The sequence below is a fragment of the Mugil cephalus genome, chromosome 5, assembly GCF_022458985.1.
Source record: "Mugil cephalus isolate CIBA_MC_2020 chromosome 5, CIBA_Mcephalus_1.1, whole genome shotgun sequence".
Taxonomy (NCBI): Eukaryota; Metazoa; Chordata; class Actinopteri; order Mugiliformes; family Mugilidae; genus Mugil; species Mugil cephalus.
Window position 1 is genome coordinate 1,153,711 of NC_061774.1, and position 18,010 is coordinate 1,171,720.

The window sequence follows — 18,010 nt, forward strand, 5'->3', positions numbered from 1 at the left end:
GTTGATATTTGAGCTGTGTGTGAGACATTTTGGAAGATTTAAATATGAAGATAGTTAAGTCTAGATTTCCTGTGACTGGACAGTAAGATCTTAGAGTAACATCACTTCCACCTAATTAAAACTAATAACTGGATGGTTTCTTCTTATTGTGTATGCACATTTTATACGCTGCATTCCCATTACACCTAGAAATGCGCAAAACCCAAAAATCACATTAAAAAATGCATTTTGGAAAACATCTCAAACACTATTACGCTGTCATGTTTTCCAGATATATTGATATAGAAGTGTATCGCAATTTCACCGTTAGCTGACGCAGGGGGTCATGTGACCAGTTTGTTTGAAGAATTTAAGACAATAATGGGATATTGTGAGGCTACACTTTCTGAGAGTTACAGCTCATTTGCAAAACACCTTTCATTGGAGAGAAAGTGAAATTGTACCTCAGTGAAATTTTAGAAATATAGCTTTTCCTACAGTCATTTCAATGAATGATTTTTTTTATTTTAATCAAAATCTTCCCATGGATTATAAGCTGATGTTCATGACTCTCAATTAATACGTGCAAAAATGCCTCATCAAAGAACATGGGTATTTACTGTACAACTCTCAGTGTTTAAAGATAAGATAAGCCAACAGAGTTTCACTCTGTGTTTTATCACGGTTTCATTGATTGACATGTGCTTTGTCTGAGGGGCATGTTCAGATCGAAAGGCTTTTGAGACTGTGCGTGTGTGTCCATTGTACTGCACTGCTCTGCCTGAGAAAAGAAAAATAAAGGTTAAAGTATGTCACAGACCTGTCACCTTTTCCTCTGTGTCTGCCCTCATCTTCCCATTTCTTTTGTTGTTTATTTTCTCATGGTTCTACATGGCAAACATCTTCTTCTTCCTTTTACTCTCCTCCCCTTTTTGCCTCCTACTGTTCATCTTTCTTTCTTTCTTTCTTTCTTTCTTTCTTTCTTTCTTGCTTTCTTTCTTGCTTTCTTTCTTTCTTTCAAGCTGTATAATCTTTCTCTCTCTTATTCATTCATTTATGACGGTCCTCATCTGTTTCCTTCATCCTCTTTGTTTACTATTCCCATTTACATTTCTGGCATGCTTTTTAATGTCATTGTTCTTTTTACTAATTTCATCTTGTGTTCCACTCTCTTTTCTATTTAGCTGTTTACATTGTGTATAATTTTTTACCACCTCTTTTCTGTTTTAATTTTTGGCTTCACCTTTTCCTTCATCCTTTCCCTTTCACTCATTCCCAAGCCACATTATTTCCCTGCCCTCTGCCATCACTGGCACCTCTGCAGATGGAATTTAATTTTTCACATTCCCCAGAAATAGGAAAAGAATGTGGGGGAAAAAAATAGTGTCAGCAAAAGATTTATAAGACATAGAAAATCAAGAGCCGGCGATTCTCTCTGCTGTGTTTGTGCTCCAGGGTCCTCTCTGCTCTTGCTACAGCACACTATTGCTATCACTGCCTGATACCCTACCACACCCCTCGCTCCCAACACACACATACACTTCTCCCCCCAGGAGCCTGTCAGATGATAAAGAGACGTTGTCAGGGACTGATTATTGGCCTCCCAACTAAAAACAAGTAAAACATCAAATACACAAAGACCACACAGGGACTTGACTTTTGTTTTTTTTAAATTTTCCTCCATAAATCTCTCTCTCTTTTCCATGTTCTTCATTTTGTCTGTGTTAGAAGTATTGTGTTTGGTCGACTGCTGGGGAGCTATTTGATTTGTTCTGCCGTTTTAGAGCTCATGTTGTTTCTGGTGTGTTGTTTTTATTATGACGGCTTTATTCATATCCGTGCCTGTGGCAGCTTGGGTCCTGGTCCTGAGTCACCGGGGAGGTAGATAGGGACAAAGATAGAGCAATAAAGCAAGAAACAGCTGCATCGGCTCAATATGTGACAGGCAGTTTGTGTGCAAATGTGTGCGCATGGACTTCTGTGCAGCACGTGAAGCAGTGCTGACGTGGGTGGGAACGACAAAGCGCAAGACTCATATTATAACAAAAAGATTTGCCCAGTTTTCTTTTCAATTTCTCTGCCCTATTCATGTAAGTGTGCACACAAGACACACTTGATGTTCATCAAACAATGTGTGACAAGTGTGTAATTTGTCATTCAACATGTCTGCAGCAGCAGGGAGATGGGTATCACACCATACATCACTGTGATGAAGTTTGACTCATGAGTCATATATCAAGCCCCTTACCCCTTCATTCAATGTTAGGATAACCCATAGACAGGTAAGTCACAACCAGTGGTACAAATCACCATCCACTGAAGGACTGCAGGCATTTCTATTACAGGTGTATATTGTATATTTTCTCTATTCTATATTTAATTTTGTTTATATGTTGGTGCTTTTTTTGTTTTTTAATTGTGATCTTTTCTATTGAAAGAGGCATAACTCATAAATACCAATCTGCTTTATAAAAGTAGCATTCACTTGTAATGGCCTTATCGCCTTACATTTACGTTCCCAGTGCTTTTTCATTTTTCTTTTACTAGGACAAATTAAGAACTTTGGAGAATGCTTGAAGCTATTGTTTTATTGATAAATAAATCAAAACAATGTTTAAAATGACATGTGATTCGGCTCCACCATGGTAGACGTGTTGGTCTGTTGCTATCAATAAAACATTTGTGTCCTAAAATGGACCCCAACAACCTATGCTAATAAGTTAGCAGAACAAAGCATGGTATGCTAAAGGTATACAGTATGTGAATCCAATATGTCCTGCTATAAATTAGGAGCAGTGGGAATATTCTAACTATGTGTACTTGTATAAGCACCAGATAAACAGAAATGCATGGCAAACCTTTAAATTTAACTTAGAGTGGATATTTGGTATTTGTCAAGAGCTTAAGAGACGACTCAATAATTATATCAAGTGACGAATAAATAGATCAAAACTGATCAGTCTACTTCTAGACATTAGAGGCTAGATTTTGAGACTATTTTCCTGCATAGCCAAAATGTGGATTAGGAGGACATGTATCTATTTATTGAAAAATGGAATGCAGCAGAATCTTCCACCATTACCTGTTATGTTTTAAAGTTTGGGAGCCAATTTGACACATTGTAATTCAAAACACATTCCCTTAAATTTTACAATACCTCATCATAGAGTCAGGAAACAGCCACCCAGCTCATCACAAAAACAGTAAATAACTGAGAGGATCATAGAAAATAATTGCTATGTATTTTTTTGATTGCAGGCTAATCGCAGAAAGTTTCAGAGTGACAGATGAACATCCTCAAACTCACTGTCAATCCTGCATGCATGTGGACAGCACGAGAGGAGAGGCGCTGAGCTGCTGCGAAAGAGCTGCTGACTGAGATTACTCTGAACAGCATGGAAAAGAAGAAATAACAATATAATAGATTTTTGTATATTTCTCACTTTTGCCCCTTGATAACTCGTTGCTGTTGCTGTACTGGATTGCCTTCTCTGAGTTCTTTGTTAACAGTGTGACATTATGGGTTGTAAATTAAGTTTTCACTGTGTGAGGATATTGACATGTGAGGTGAACTTGTGTGAAAAGTGTCATCTGTGCCAGCCTCAAGGTTGATATGTGAATGTTGGCAGCCCAGAGAAATGTAGTCAATGTTTTGTGTATTTTTATTCTGGTGCATATGTATTTTGCTTAACCGCTTTGTAAACTGTACCTTTACATTTAGTGTCATCTAGTTTTAATCTTGATGTGTTGTTGTAGCAGTCCAAAATTAGAAACTCCGACTGATTATTACAGCTACACCCATTGCAAATACTTATTTGCTAACAATGAAAAAAGCCACTTAAACTTACATGTTTTTTTTTTGTTTGTTTGTTTTTTTTCTTTTCTAGACGGTTGAAAGAAACAGCTACACTATGCTTACTGGTAAACGGTTGCATGTGAAAATACCACAATTAGGTCTCCTGTACTCCCAGGACAGCAATATCCTGCTGCAGCTCCAATCGGGCCTTACTGAACAGAGAGACATTTTCAAATAAAGAAGGAAGCAAGGACATAAGACTGGAATTAAGGGGATGCTACCGACAAAATGTGAAGTCCATTTCTTCACTATATTTCTTATAATTTTACAGCAATCAGTGCAGGATTGTTGGCAGTTCCATTGTATGTGAGTGTGTGCTTGTGTGTGTGCTCTCCCAATTCTCTGTTCTACCCCCAGCTGAGGGAGGCAGACAGGAGTAGAAGGAGCAGTAGTATGGGTTTAGCAGGGCCCGTGGTGAGAGATGCAGCCCCCCCACTGCCAGAAGAGCCCAGGTTGGAAACAGTGGCCCTCTCTGAGTATAGCGGGATGACATCAAATTGGTCGCCTTCATCAGCATCCTGCTCATCTGTCTGTGTCAGTTGTTCCTCTTCCTCACTTTCCACCACCTGTCAAGGACAAATCAGTATGAGTGGAAGGTGCTATAGAATTTATCAGCTTAGATCTGAAATGACATCATGAGAGCCTCTGTGTTCTCAGACACACCTCTACACAGCTGTTTTGTGTCTGCATTGTGCATGGAACTCTGTTAGAGCTGGTAATAACATCAGTGTCAATGACTCATTGTTATAAGGGTTTTATTTATGATCAGGAGGAAGCAAAAATGTATGTATTTTTCTTTTCTTTACTTTAAAATGAAATTTTGTCTTTCTGGCGTGACAATGTCAATAAAAAGACTTGCTGTACTGCATTTTCTCAGTCAACTGTATCCTCTCCTCCTATCCAGACGTGTGATGGTTCATTTTGGATTTACATGGAGCTATTGACTGAGGATGTTTTCCAGGTGGAAATTTAAAAGTACATTTTCCTTTAAATACATGACTGTTGAGCAATATTCATTATAGTAATGATTTATTGCATTACAACTGTAGCAGAAAAGAATGTTGTTTTACATTACAGCTAAAGTGACCTCTATGAACAGAAATCTGGATACACATGTATAATGCTAAATTATAATCGGATTAGATCACATAGCTGCACAGAGTACTACTAATTGCCACAGCTTCAAAGCATTTAACTGGAAAAATAAGTTTACTGGGTAACACTTTCTATGAAGGTTGTATTTATAATGCCCTATGAATGCACTCATAATGTTTTATAAGGTGTCTATAAAGCATTATAATGGTCATTATTACCATCTATACATATTCACAAGTCGTTATAACCAACTTCATGATGCATTATGACAACTGGTTACGAATGATTATAATTTTAATCTGAATAGTGCATTATAAATATGTCAATATCTGCCTAGTCACTTGTTAGTTTTATAATGCATCATAACTATTTTGCTTTGCTAAATGTGCATAGTGATGCATAATGACTTTTGACTTAGCCTATAGTGCTTTATATCTGTAGTTATAAGTATATGTAATAAAGTTATAATAATGAATACATCTCCCTACAGCACACTGTTATAAACAGCTATGCAATATCATAAGTGCTATTTGTCAGTGCTAAGTAAAGTGACAAGAATATGACACTATTATTAACAGATATAAGTTACTATGAGTAATTAAAAGGTGCAATGAACTAAGTCCTGAGTCTGGCATCTTTACCCCATATGCACAGTGTTAATATCATAGGTGTTATTTGTCAGCTTTAGGTAAATTAGAGCAAATGAAATGCCTGGACAGTAAAGACAAAAGAAATGCATTTAGTTCACTTTATTTTCATTTAAACCAACACACATAATCAGAATGATTATCAACGCTCTGAGCACATTACACAAACACATGAAACAGGCCACAAATGTGGCACGGCGTGGTCCTAGAGATGTGGCCCTTAAAAGGGCCTTTGGGTTGGTGACGTGATTCAGGGTCAGAGGTCAGGAGATGGTTTGACAGCAACTACAAGAAGAACAGAGGCAAATCTTTAGTGCTCTAGCTGGGTTTGTTTTTTATGCAGAAAGGTTTGATTGAAAACAAATAAACAGATCAGGTTTTTTTTTTGTTTAAAGCAGCCTAATGAAACATTATGTTACCGCATATCGTGCAGGCAGCGCAGATTACCCGTAGGTGACCTAAGCTAGCTAGACGAAAGTTACCAGACACGGCTAGTTTTAATTCACAAATTAGATCGTTTTCATATTCTTGCGTTTAATGATTGAAACCATTCGAAATAATTGCTTTAATATGTAAACGATGTGCTTCATGTAAGCAAAGTAAGGCATTAGCTCAAAAAACACTAGCAGGACAGAGAGACAACATACCTGTCCTGGAGAGGACTCAGAGGAGAAAGGAAAGAAAAGCCGCTTTACGACTAGTACATACAGTCAATGCTTTACGACAGTGGGAGGAGCTGGGGACGGAGGTGGGTGGGTGGGGTCAGAGGTCAGGGGTCATGGACTAAGGAATGACATTTCTACAATAATAATAATATTAATAAAAACGATATCAAAATAATATCTGACGGCATTCAATAAATAAATAAGAAGCGGTGTCACGGTGGATGTGAAACTGTCACGAAAATTAATCTATTGTTTGGTGCCTGCCGATTTTTCTCAAATTTTCATGCCGCTCGAAACGAATTTCAAACTGATGTATTTCAATTGGAAGTTATTTCGTGAGGACGACTGTCAATGGGACACTGCGCAATGAAGAGGTTTGATTTAATTTCATTTAGACTAGATTTGTAATGGTCTTATTTCGGTTTTCAATGTAACGTCAATTTTGCTGCAGGATTCGGCACTTTGAGATTCGAAAAAAAATGAATGGTTATTTGTTATATTGGTCTCTTATACAGGATCGCTAGAAATGTCCGCCTTTATTGAATGCCGTCAGATATTATTTTGATATCGTTTTTATTTATATTATTATTATTGTAGAAGTGTCATTCCTTAGTCCATGACCCCTGACCTCTGACCCCACCCACCCACCTCCGTCCCCAGCTCCTCCCACTGTCGTAAAGCATTGACTGTATGTACTGGTCGTAAAGCGGCTTTTCTTTCCTTTCTCCTCTGAGTCCTCTCCAGGACAGGTAGGTTGTCTCTCTGTCCTGCTAGTGTTTTGTGAGCTAATGCCTTACTTTGCTTACATGAAGCACATCGTTTACATATTAAAGAAATGATTTCGAATGGTTTCAATCATTAAACGCAAGAATATGAAAACGATCTAATTTGTGAGTTAAAACTAGCCGTGTCTGGTAACTTTCGTCTAGCTAGCTTAAGTCACCTACGGGTAATCTGCGCTGCCTGCACGATATGCGGTAACATAATGTCTCATTAGGCTGCTTTAAACAAAAAACGTGATCTGCTTATGTGTTTTCATTCAAACCTTTCTGCATAAAAACAAACCCAGCTAGAGCACTAAAGATTTGCCTCTGTTCTTGTAGTTGTTGTCGAACCATCTCCTGACCTCTGACCCTGAATCATCTCACCAACCCAAAGGCACTTTTAAGAGCCACATCTCTAGGACCACGCCGTGCCACTTTTGTGGCCTGTTTCATGTGTTTGTGTAATGTGCTCAGAGCGTTGATAATCATTCTGATTATGTGTGTTGGTTTAAATGAAAATAAAGTGAACTAAATGCATTTCTTTTGTCTTTACTGTCCAGGCATTTCATTTGCTCTAATTTACCTAAAGCTGACAAATAACACCTATGATATTAACACTGTGCATATGGGGTAAAGATGCCAGACTCAGGACTTAGTTCATTGCACCTTTTAATTACTCATAGTAACTTATATCTGTTAATAATAGTGTCATATTCTTGTCACTTTACTTAGCGCTGACAAATAGCACTTATGATATTGCATAGCTGTTCATAACAGTGTGCTGTAGGGAGATGTATAGAATTATTATAACTTTATTACATATACTTATAACTACAGATATAAAGCACTATAGGCTAAGTCAAAACTCATTATGCATCACTATGCACATTTAGCAAAGCAAAGTAGTTATGATGCATTATAAAACTAACAAGTGACTAGGCAGATATTGACATATTTATAATGCACTATTCAGATTAAAATTATAATCATTCATAACCAGTTGTCATAATGCATCATGAAGTTGGTTATGATGACTTGTGAATATGTATAGATGGTAATAATGACCATTATAATGCTTTATAGACACCTTATAAAACATTATGAGTGTATTCATAGGGCATTATAAATACAACCTTCATAGAAAGTGTTAAAATTTACCCAAAGTTACCCATCACTATTACAGACAGCAAATCCAATGTGTTTGGCTGAAGGCACTTAACGCAACTGTTCATTTAAAATGCGACTCCAGAACAAGAAAACGGCCGTTCTTGTAACAGCTGTTTGACAGCAGATCAGTTTAAAATACTACAGGAGGGAATGGAACAAGAAGAAGCAGCCACAGCTGTTATATGAAGAGCTGAAGGTTGCACACATACAGCTTCTCAGTGAGGAACTCAGGTGCCGTACAGCACAAAACCAATCAAAAATCAAAAACAATTCATGTATTTTATTTATTAAATGTTCTTCCTAATGGGTTGGGGTCTAATTACTTTTTAGATTCTAAAAGCCTGAAAACAAATATGCAATAACGTTTACAGACTTATCCAAGACCAACAAGTATGTGTCATGTAGGTGAACATTTTTTGGGTTTTTTTTTTTTTTTTTTGGTTAATGCTTTCTGCATTATCTTTGATACCTGCTTGGAGTTACCATTTTTTGACTGACTTTGCACGACTAATTTTTTCTGTATTGTGACACTCAAATAAGCAATAAACAGGTTTGCCTGCTTCAGGGTGAAGGAATGGATCATTGGTGGGTTCTTTTCAAAGAAACATGAAAGTAATTGTTATTAGTGAAACAAATTGGAATGAGTAAATGTGCCCAGTGGCTGACAGTGTATCAAGGTGAGAGCTTAAGGCTGACCAGCTGAAAGAACAGCTTGCACCTAAGCTTCAACCTTTCTGCAGCTGGATCAATTATTCTTAGTCAGTATCTTTTGTTGAGTTTTGTCACCTTTCCTTTAATCTACTGCTCCTATAACTTTTTGGTGAGGGAAAGAAAAAGCCTGAAGTACATTGTTAATATTTCTTTGAAGATAATTGAAGGGAAGAAAATAGGATTGGGTTCTTTTAAAACCAGCATAGATCCATGTTTTCTTGAGAAAAAATGTATACTATTTCAGGAGCGTCCCTTCAGTAATGTCCTGAAGCAATAGATGTTAGGCTACTTTGCAAAAAGCATGTCTCATCCTAGTGTTGTGAGTTTGATGACACCGGGGTATGTCTGAATTTGTACAAAATGTCTTCAGGTGAGTTAATAGATCATTTATATGGTACTGTAGTCGTAGGGATTAATCAATTTAATTGACAATTCTTACTTGAACAGATTCATGAAAAGTTAAAAATCATGGAAAATAACCAAAACAATACAGAGCTAATTTAAATCTATTCTCATCTGACTAGTGGGAGTGACTGGCAGACTATTGCTTTTAGAAATCTATCTTAGATATTGTTTGATGCAGTCCCCTTGAAATCGGAGGATCCAGATAGGGCAGAGTTTGTACCGCTGCCAGGTTCTCCTCCAACTAATATTCTCCTAGTGGTATGTAGGTGAACATGGACTAATACATTCATGTGTTGTTCTCTTTTAAGCTTCTGTAACACATGCTTTCCTTTCAGTTTGCTTGAGGTACATGCCATTGCCTCTATCTCATTGCCTCTATCTCTAGAATTACATAGTTCCAGTTTGGCGTAATTTGTATTAGAGATGTTTATATAAATAGCTCAGCTCATGGTATTTGTAGGAGGTAAAATCCCTCAAACTAATTGTGCTTGGAAAATTTTAAAATTAGTTCAGTATTAGTTATGATGATGCTGATGATGATGATGATGATGATGATGATGATGATGATGATGATGATGATGATGATGATGATGATGATGAGGATGATTACAACGTCTTACATTTCTGGGGCCCATCTTGACTTTATGTCTGCAACTATAAGGAGAAACACTGACAGTGATGAAGACACTATATTTAAGTCTTTGCAGCCTGGTTGTCCCAGTACTAGAACCAGGCTGTACAAAATGACAAATGATTAATAAAGAGAAGACGACAAGCTGTATTTCAAAGTTATACACTGTCTCTGTAATTTGTTTGCGTTGGCCTTACAGTTTTGTAGCTGTGACTGACAGAATTTGGAAATGTTTTATTTATGCTTTTTCTTAATGTGGCATGCTTTCTTCAACCAGTGTGTTAGGATTAATTTGCAATCAATAATAAGAAAACTAATTCATATTAAGGTGTAAATGCAAAGGCCCAGGATAATTGCACAAAAATATATCCAGTCATTGGTCACATCTTAAGAGGTGTACAAATTATTTCCACATAATATGTATTATGCATGTTTTCCATTCTGTTTGAAATTGTGTTCATTAAAACATTAAAAAAATGCATTTTCTGTTTCTTTACTTAAAATGACATAATTTCCATATGTATGCTTATTTACTGTTTAACTATGTCCAAACAGATTTGTCTATCAATGAAATAATTAACAAGGCCCTATAGTAAAAAGTCAAAATGACATAAAAACCCCACCTTACTTTAGATTTGACTGCATCTACTGTGGAACTGTAACATTTAAAACATAGGGCAGTCGTCAGTGTTTCTAAATTTGACTGTTGTTTTTCCATCTGCTGAAGCGGATACTCAGCATTTGAAGTGAAACCTTTCAAATTCTGGAAAAATCACTTTAGAGGAACAAGTGAAATCTTCTCAGAGAGACACGACGAGCAGCTGAGTGACAGACGGATGAGGAGATGTGGAGCAGGTATGGATTAGAGAGGGGTGGCTCATTCCATCTTGCTTGAATGCAAGATGGAATGAGCTGAGAACTGAAAAAGTAGAGTGAATAAGTAAATTAATACATATAAAATACATATATATAAATACAAATAGAATAAGAGAAGGAGGGAAGGGAGGAATGAAGACAAAGACTTGGGGACAGAACGAGAAAGTGGGGGAAGACATATGGGCATGAATAAATTCATACTAATGAAGCTTGACTGATGTACTGCTTCCAACCAACACCTCATCTAATCCTCTCACTGGGAAAGAGACACAGACAGACACAGAGAGAAAGATGGAGTGAGCAAGCAGAGGAGGCCAACCAAGGAAGAGAGAAAGAGTTGGAATCCCCCCTTGTCTGCCGGCCCAGATTATGTCTGGCAGTGAGGCATGCTCGGAGCCCGGGAGTCACAGCAGATTGTGGTCAGGCCAAGGTTAGAGTAGCCAGGACTGCGATTGGATTGGACCATGTTTAATGGTTAGAGCTAGACACGAGCAGCCAGAAGCTGTGACTCTCAAAACATATGTGTCCTCACCACATTTGAGATGTATGCGTGTGTGTGTTGCTGTCTGCATTACTGGGCTGGCACAATCAGACAATATCCGACAGGACTGAAATCACTTCAGGGCCAAGATTTGTCTGTGCCACATACCGTGAAGCTTGACTGGCAGGGGGAAACAAATTATACAGACACAGTCAAGACAGTTTGCTCATAGTTGAGGTCTGATTCTAAGCCCCTCACCACCTCGAATGGCAGGACAATGTGTTGTTTAAAGGAGAACTTGACTTTTTCCACTTTGAATATGTAGGTATTCTTGTTTTCAAGAAACGCGACTGAACTTCATCACTATTTTTGTCAAATAGATTTTTATTTTATTTTTTTATTTTAACTGGGTTGTGGAAGCAGCATATAACTTTTGGGAAGCAGAGTTTGACTGGGAGTTATTTCGTGGTGTTACATTGAGATGCCCACAGTCTCTCTCTCTCTCCATGTACACATACATACACATATATATGTGTGTTTTATGATTTGCATAAAAACACTTTAATTTTGATAGGCACCGGGACAATATAACTGACTGTACATTTGTCAGGCACTTTATCAGAATATACCAGTACTAGGTCAAGTCTCCCTTTGCTCTCAAACGGCTTCTGTTTTTCTTGTAAGTTTTTTGCTTCATGTTGACATGATTGCATCACATCCTTTCTGCAGATATGTCAGCTGCATATCACTAAGGTGCTCTGGATTTGCTCTGCCACTGAAATGCACTGAACTTTAATAAAGTCACTGTGAACTTAATTACTTGTGGTGCAGTGCATTGTCATATTGTAAGTACCCATTAGATGAGGGTAAACTTAACCATAAGTCACCATAGTCTGCAGAAATATTGATATTCTTCCCAAGACAGGATGGTATAAATGGGACCACAGTGTGTCCACAAAATATATGTCATTCTGCTACACCAGGGGTCCAAGGTGTAAGACTTGGCTTTGACAGTGAGCAATTAAACTGAAGTTTCTGGTTTTTACTTACTTGCATAGCTGTCAGACTGATTGGAAAATTGCACCAATAAGCAGGTGTACAGGTGCTCCTAATAGAGTGCTTACTAAATGTATGTAGTAGTAGTTAAAATGTGTACTTCAAAAATTTAAATTGGTGAAATATTACTTGTAAGTATGAAAAACATATCATATATCACGGTATTTTTCAAAATTCTCATGGTATTAAGGGATATTGCAGTATTTCTTTTTTTTTTTTCATGGAAGTTTACGTGTTCACAATGTGTTCACAACATTTTCGACTGGTTGAGAGAGGAATTAATGCAGTAGATTTACTAAGGATGGACTATTTTACTGCAACGATGAGTAAATATTGTAGAATAATCCCACACTAGTAAAACAGGTTTGCATGGCCCCGTGTTAGCGCTGCCTGCTGATGTGGAGCCAGGGACATTTACAGCGGAAATACATTTACATTTACGGAGATAAAAAAGAATTAAATGTTTTCAAGATGAAATGAGGAAACACAGACAATTACGGTTTCATTTATTTTGACAATTTATTCATATTTAAACATATTTAAATTACTATGTCTGTAATGTCAATGGCATTGAAATAGTGGTAGCCTGCACGCATCTCTCAAACAGCAGACACAGCACGTTTTTTAGTGCTGTGTCTGCTGTTTCATTTATCGGACCTTTCCGCCTGCACCACTCCTCACAGTGACACATTCACACCGTGCATGTTTAGAAGTGGGAACGCCCTTAATTATGCAGCACTACACTGGTATGCTGGTATATTAAAAATTCATATCATAACAAAAAAAATACCAGTATTCGATATGAACCTGTATACCACCCAGCCCTAATACAAAACATAAATGATTAGACTTCTATACTTTTACTTGTGAACATACAATTCGGAATAGCTCAACATGAAACTGATGAAGTCTGTCTCATTCTATGGATTTCAGCAGTCTTAATATTAGTGCTCCTGGCAGATCATTCCCACTCTGTAGAATCTTTTGAGGCTCACTGACTCAAGTTCTTTGATAACTCCTGCCCGCAAGCTACTCTTGTGATCTTCAAATCAAATGCTGATTCACCATTGCGTTCAACTAAGGCTGTCAAGAGGTTTCACCTTCTCCTGAGGACCTCAGCCATAAGCATCTTTACAGTAGGTTTGATACTAATGATTAGTTTATAATTTATAAACATTAATACATTTAAATGTATACATTTATTTAAATAAACAAATACATCATATTATTTACACATGTACTAAGAGTTATAAAGTGTGTTAATAGATGGCTTATAAACCTGAATTCTTACTGTATTTGTGATATATGAAGGTAGGTATAAAATATTGATTGATTGTTAGTACACTATTTGTGTGCACTCATCTAAAGTGAGAAATGTCCATACCTTTTAAAGCGTTTACAAAGGCAATTTAAAGTTATATTCTCAACAAAAAAAAAAACAAAACAAACACAAAGCTCAGTTAACACACCACATTTCACAGCTGTGCTGTTTGAAGCAGTGACAAAAAAAGTCTCCAGTAATGAAGGTACATAAAAGAACCAGTGATCAGCATCATCACATCATAATAACACCAACGCTGTTTTAATGACAGACAGTGTTAAATAACTTCTATAGTCAATACTTGTAATTTGTAATTGTAGTTGTTTTGTATTTATTAGTAATTCTTATTTAGGTTTATTTATTATCTACACTGATCAGGCATAACTTAATCAGTTTGGGATCAAGTTTAGTTGTTCCTAAAGCGTTATTGTGTGTGTGTCAGGCTGCATCCTGCTGGGGATGGCTGCTGCCATCAAGAGTGTCATTGCTATGGGATGGGGGTGTCTGGGTGTCTGGGGGTCTGGTCTAGGTGGGCGCTGCATGTCTAAATGACATCCACACTAATGCCAGGTCCAAAAGTTTCTCGGCAGAATTGAATGTCACAATTAATGTTATTCACTTCTCCTGTCAGTGGTTTTAATGTTGTGGCTAAACAGCGTATAGTAGTTACTTTATAACTACAAAGACAGAATATTTTGAAGGGGTCACTAATGAACAGACATCACAGTGCTTTATTCTTTTGCCTTTGCGATACTTTACAGTCGGTTGTGTGCTTTTTTTTTTTTTTGTGAATGAATGAGGCAAAACACAGCTGTGTGGACTTTGTCCAAGTACAGTTATTGTTGCACATGTGCAAACAAGCAGTTGATTCGGTAGTGACAGGCAGCACAACCAATAAAGATGGAAGACGCTAAACAGCACGCTGGCCTGCTCCATGGGAAATTTGAGTTTTAAAAAATCAACAAGAAGAAACAGTCGACCAACATAAAGTATTATGCACACTCTCCAGGAAGAAGTTTTCTTTTCACCTTAAAATACCACATTAACGCGAAGCGCACATTAGTTGGGGATTTGATTAGCACTTCAGCTAATGTGTCTCCCAGCTTGTGACAAACCATGACAAAGACAAGCTGGCAATGCTGGCTTGCTACTCCGGCAACTGCTCCATGTGAGAGACTGTTCTCAGTTGCAGACAACATTGGAAATCAGCTTTCCTATCGGACAATGTCAAAAAGTACATTTGTCTTAGTAGCAGCTGAAAGAGGAGTAACAGCGCTACATAAATGTGGATAAATGTTTGTTTAAAAAAAGAGACAAAAAGTTGATAAGTTGCTTCAAGTTGTTTTGTCGAAACTGTTGAAGGGGTTTAATAAACACCTTAATTGCATATGTATTTCCTTCTTTCTAAAGTCTGTTTGCTCATTCAAAATGAAACGCGATTAATATTGATTAAAACTGAATGATCGAAATTACTATCCACAGCAACCCTGAGATTAACCTGATTAAAGATTGAGTTTGACAGCAATAATTTAAACATAAACTGACAGCATTAAAAACCACTATACTAGCCATTAGCAGTTGTTGTGTAGATCATCTGCATCAATGTAAAAACAAATATGATAAGAAAACCCATTCATACTAAAGCTGAAAAAAACCTCAAAACATGATGATTTTGTAAGGAAAAATTGTAGTTTTAATAAATCCTAGAAAACTTGAGAAAAGTGTTCAAATGTTAAAACTTAAAATAGCTGTGTGCAATGTCCTGGTTCAAAAGAATAAGTGTACAAAACTTGAATGTAGCAAAAGAGACATAAAAGATAAAAAGCAATACAAATAGAAAAATGACTACAACAGAAAAACAAAAGACATTGTTACAGTGATGTGACAGGCTCAAACCAAAGGTGAGGGCCTTAGATTTGAAGTCTGAAGTCTGATCGTAATTTAAAATGTGAAGGCAGTGTACATGTGGAGTTCAAGTGTACTCACAATGTTGTTGGTCTCAGGCAGGTGATTGTTGCTCAGCAGCTCGTCCTTCTGAACCAGTGGGGAGGGTCTAGGAGCAGGAGGTTGTGTGATGTCTGCAGGCAGGGAACCAGGGCTTCCCATCCAACTGATAGAGTTACCTGCATGGAAACACAGCCACATAACTGCCTCCGTTTGTGTGTGCGTGCATGCACTTGGCTGGCCTGTGATGCTGCATATGAGTGGGCGTGAACCAACATATCTGTTTGGCAGTTTTATTGTTAGAGCTGTCAGCATCTTGATAAATCACCAATCTTTATGGGAAATGCATTGACGCATTGATCCAGACTCAGTGTTTGCACATACAGACTCAGTGTGTACTGACAGTCTTATTGACAACTGCAGTGATTGAGTGACAGCTGGAGGGCTTTACCCTCGAGCTCTTCTCTCTGTTCCTATCTAGCCTCATGATGCACATCAACGCATGGCGACTTTTCTGAATGGTGGGCTAGTTTTCACTGTGAGCATCACTGCAGGAGGAGGCCACTTAAAAAGATTCAGCTGACACGGTGTCAAAGAGATGCTTTAATTTATTCGTTTTGAGCTATGCCTTGCTGTAACTTTGATGGTGCCACATTAATGCTTTTTCTGATACTCAGATACATCAAAAACACATTACCAACAGTTTAGTTATGTTTGTCAGATGTCTATTAAACATTACTGTCTATATTCAGTTAAACACATCTACGTATTCAAGTGGTCTGAGGTAAAAAGCATCTGAAATAGCATGCAGAATACACATGTTATTAGGAAATGTTGGTAACACTTAATAATAACTGAACAATGAAGCATTAATAAAGTTAAATACTTAAGGCAAGACACTACAGGTGAATGGCGTAAAAATTTTAACTGATAGAAATCACCATGAAACTTCTCCAGTTAATTAATTAAATAATATATTTTTTTTTTGTATTACAAATTTTCAATGAATTTGTGTTTAAATATGCAAATGATGAGTTACCTACTTAAATATGCACTAATTCACATACTCCAAAAAAATCCTTGTTTTTAGTTACATAGTTTTTTTAAGTAACATACATCTAGAAAGTTTGGTATGTGTAAGCCCTACTGAAGTGGAGATTTCTGGCTCAGACTATGCAGAAAAACACATTTTGAGAAAAACAGACTGCAAAATCACGTATGTGTTTATTGGACACCAGTATGTACCAAAACCAAATCTATTAAAATCCTTCAAAACATATCATATAAGGTGAGGAGACAACAGGAGAGACAGAACCAATGCAAGGCTGCAAGATCTGATGGCATCAGCCCCAGAACACTGAGGACCTGTGCCAGCTAGATGTCTGATGTTATCCAACATCTTTTCAACCTGAGCCTCAGCCTAGAGAGGGTACCGTGTCTCTGGGAGACTCTGGTGCTGGCCCACCTAAGGCTGCAGGTGAGATTGTCTTTAGACCCCCTACAGTGTGCCTACCAACCGAGTCTGGGGGTGGATGATGGGGGTGCAGGCTCAGTGAGAATCACTTTCTTTGATTTCTCCAGCGCCTTCAACACCATCCAGCTTTTGTTGCTGTGTGGGAAGCTGCGGTGGATGGATGTTGGTGCATCCACTGTCTCTTGGATCACTGACTACCTGACAGACAGGCCACAGTTTGTGCATTTGTGGGCACCCCACAAGGGACTGCTCCGTTGCTCCATTCCTGTTCACCTTATACACCACTGACATTCACCACAACTCAGAACCATGTCACATACAGAAATTTTCTGATGACTCTGCGGTTTTGGGGCAAACGTGGTGGATGGGACAAGTATAAAGGACTGGTGGACAGAATGTGGGGTGGGCTGGAAGAAATCACCTGCTGCTTAACATGGGGAAGACCAAAGAGATGGTGATTGACTTCAGGAGAAAAGGAACAGCTCCTCAGCCACTCAGCATCCTTGGTAGGGATGTGGAGATAGTGGAAAAGTACAAATACCTGGGAATGACCATCGACAACAGACTGAACTGGAGAACCAACAGTACAGCTGTGTACAAGAAGGCCTGCAGCAGACTCTCCTTCCTGAGGAAGCTGAGGTAGTGGGGGAAGTGGGGAAGTGTGTAGTGGGGGAACAGCATTGCAGCCAGTGACGCCAACAGACTGAATAAACTGATCAGGAAGGCTGGCTCTGTCATTTGCTGCACACAGAAAAACTTTTGAAGTGGTGGTGGAGAGGAGGACACTTAACAAACTGTTATCAATCATGGATAACGCTGACCACCCTCTCCACCAGTTGATAGTCAGTCAACGGAGCTCGTTCTCCAAGAGACTCAGACAACTCTGTTGTCTCAAAGAATGCTGCAGGAAATCTTTCCTGCCTCAAGCCATACGCATG

At 38.0% G+C, this 18,010-nt stretch overlaps 1 protein-coding gene across 1 annotated transcript in view; it reads right to left on the minus strand.

Annotated features, from left to right (window-relative positions):
• Positions 1–928: 928 nt before the first annotated feature.
• The window catches only part of LOC125008416 (GDNF family receptor alpha-4-like), a 62,450-nt gene continuing 45,368 nt past the window's right edge, over positions 929–18,010 (minus strand). The window contains exons 7-8 of the mRNA XM_047585640.1: positions 15,641–15,777; positions 929–4,401 (exon numbers count right to left, since the gene is read on the minus strand). Of these exons, the coding sequence (XP_047441596.1) occupies positions 4,183–4,401; positions 15,641–15,777 (356 nt within the window). The 3' untranslated portion in view covers positions 929–4,182. The remainder of the gene's footprint in view (positions 4,402–15,640; positions 15,778–18,010) is intronic.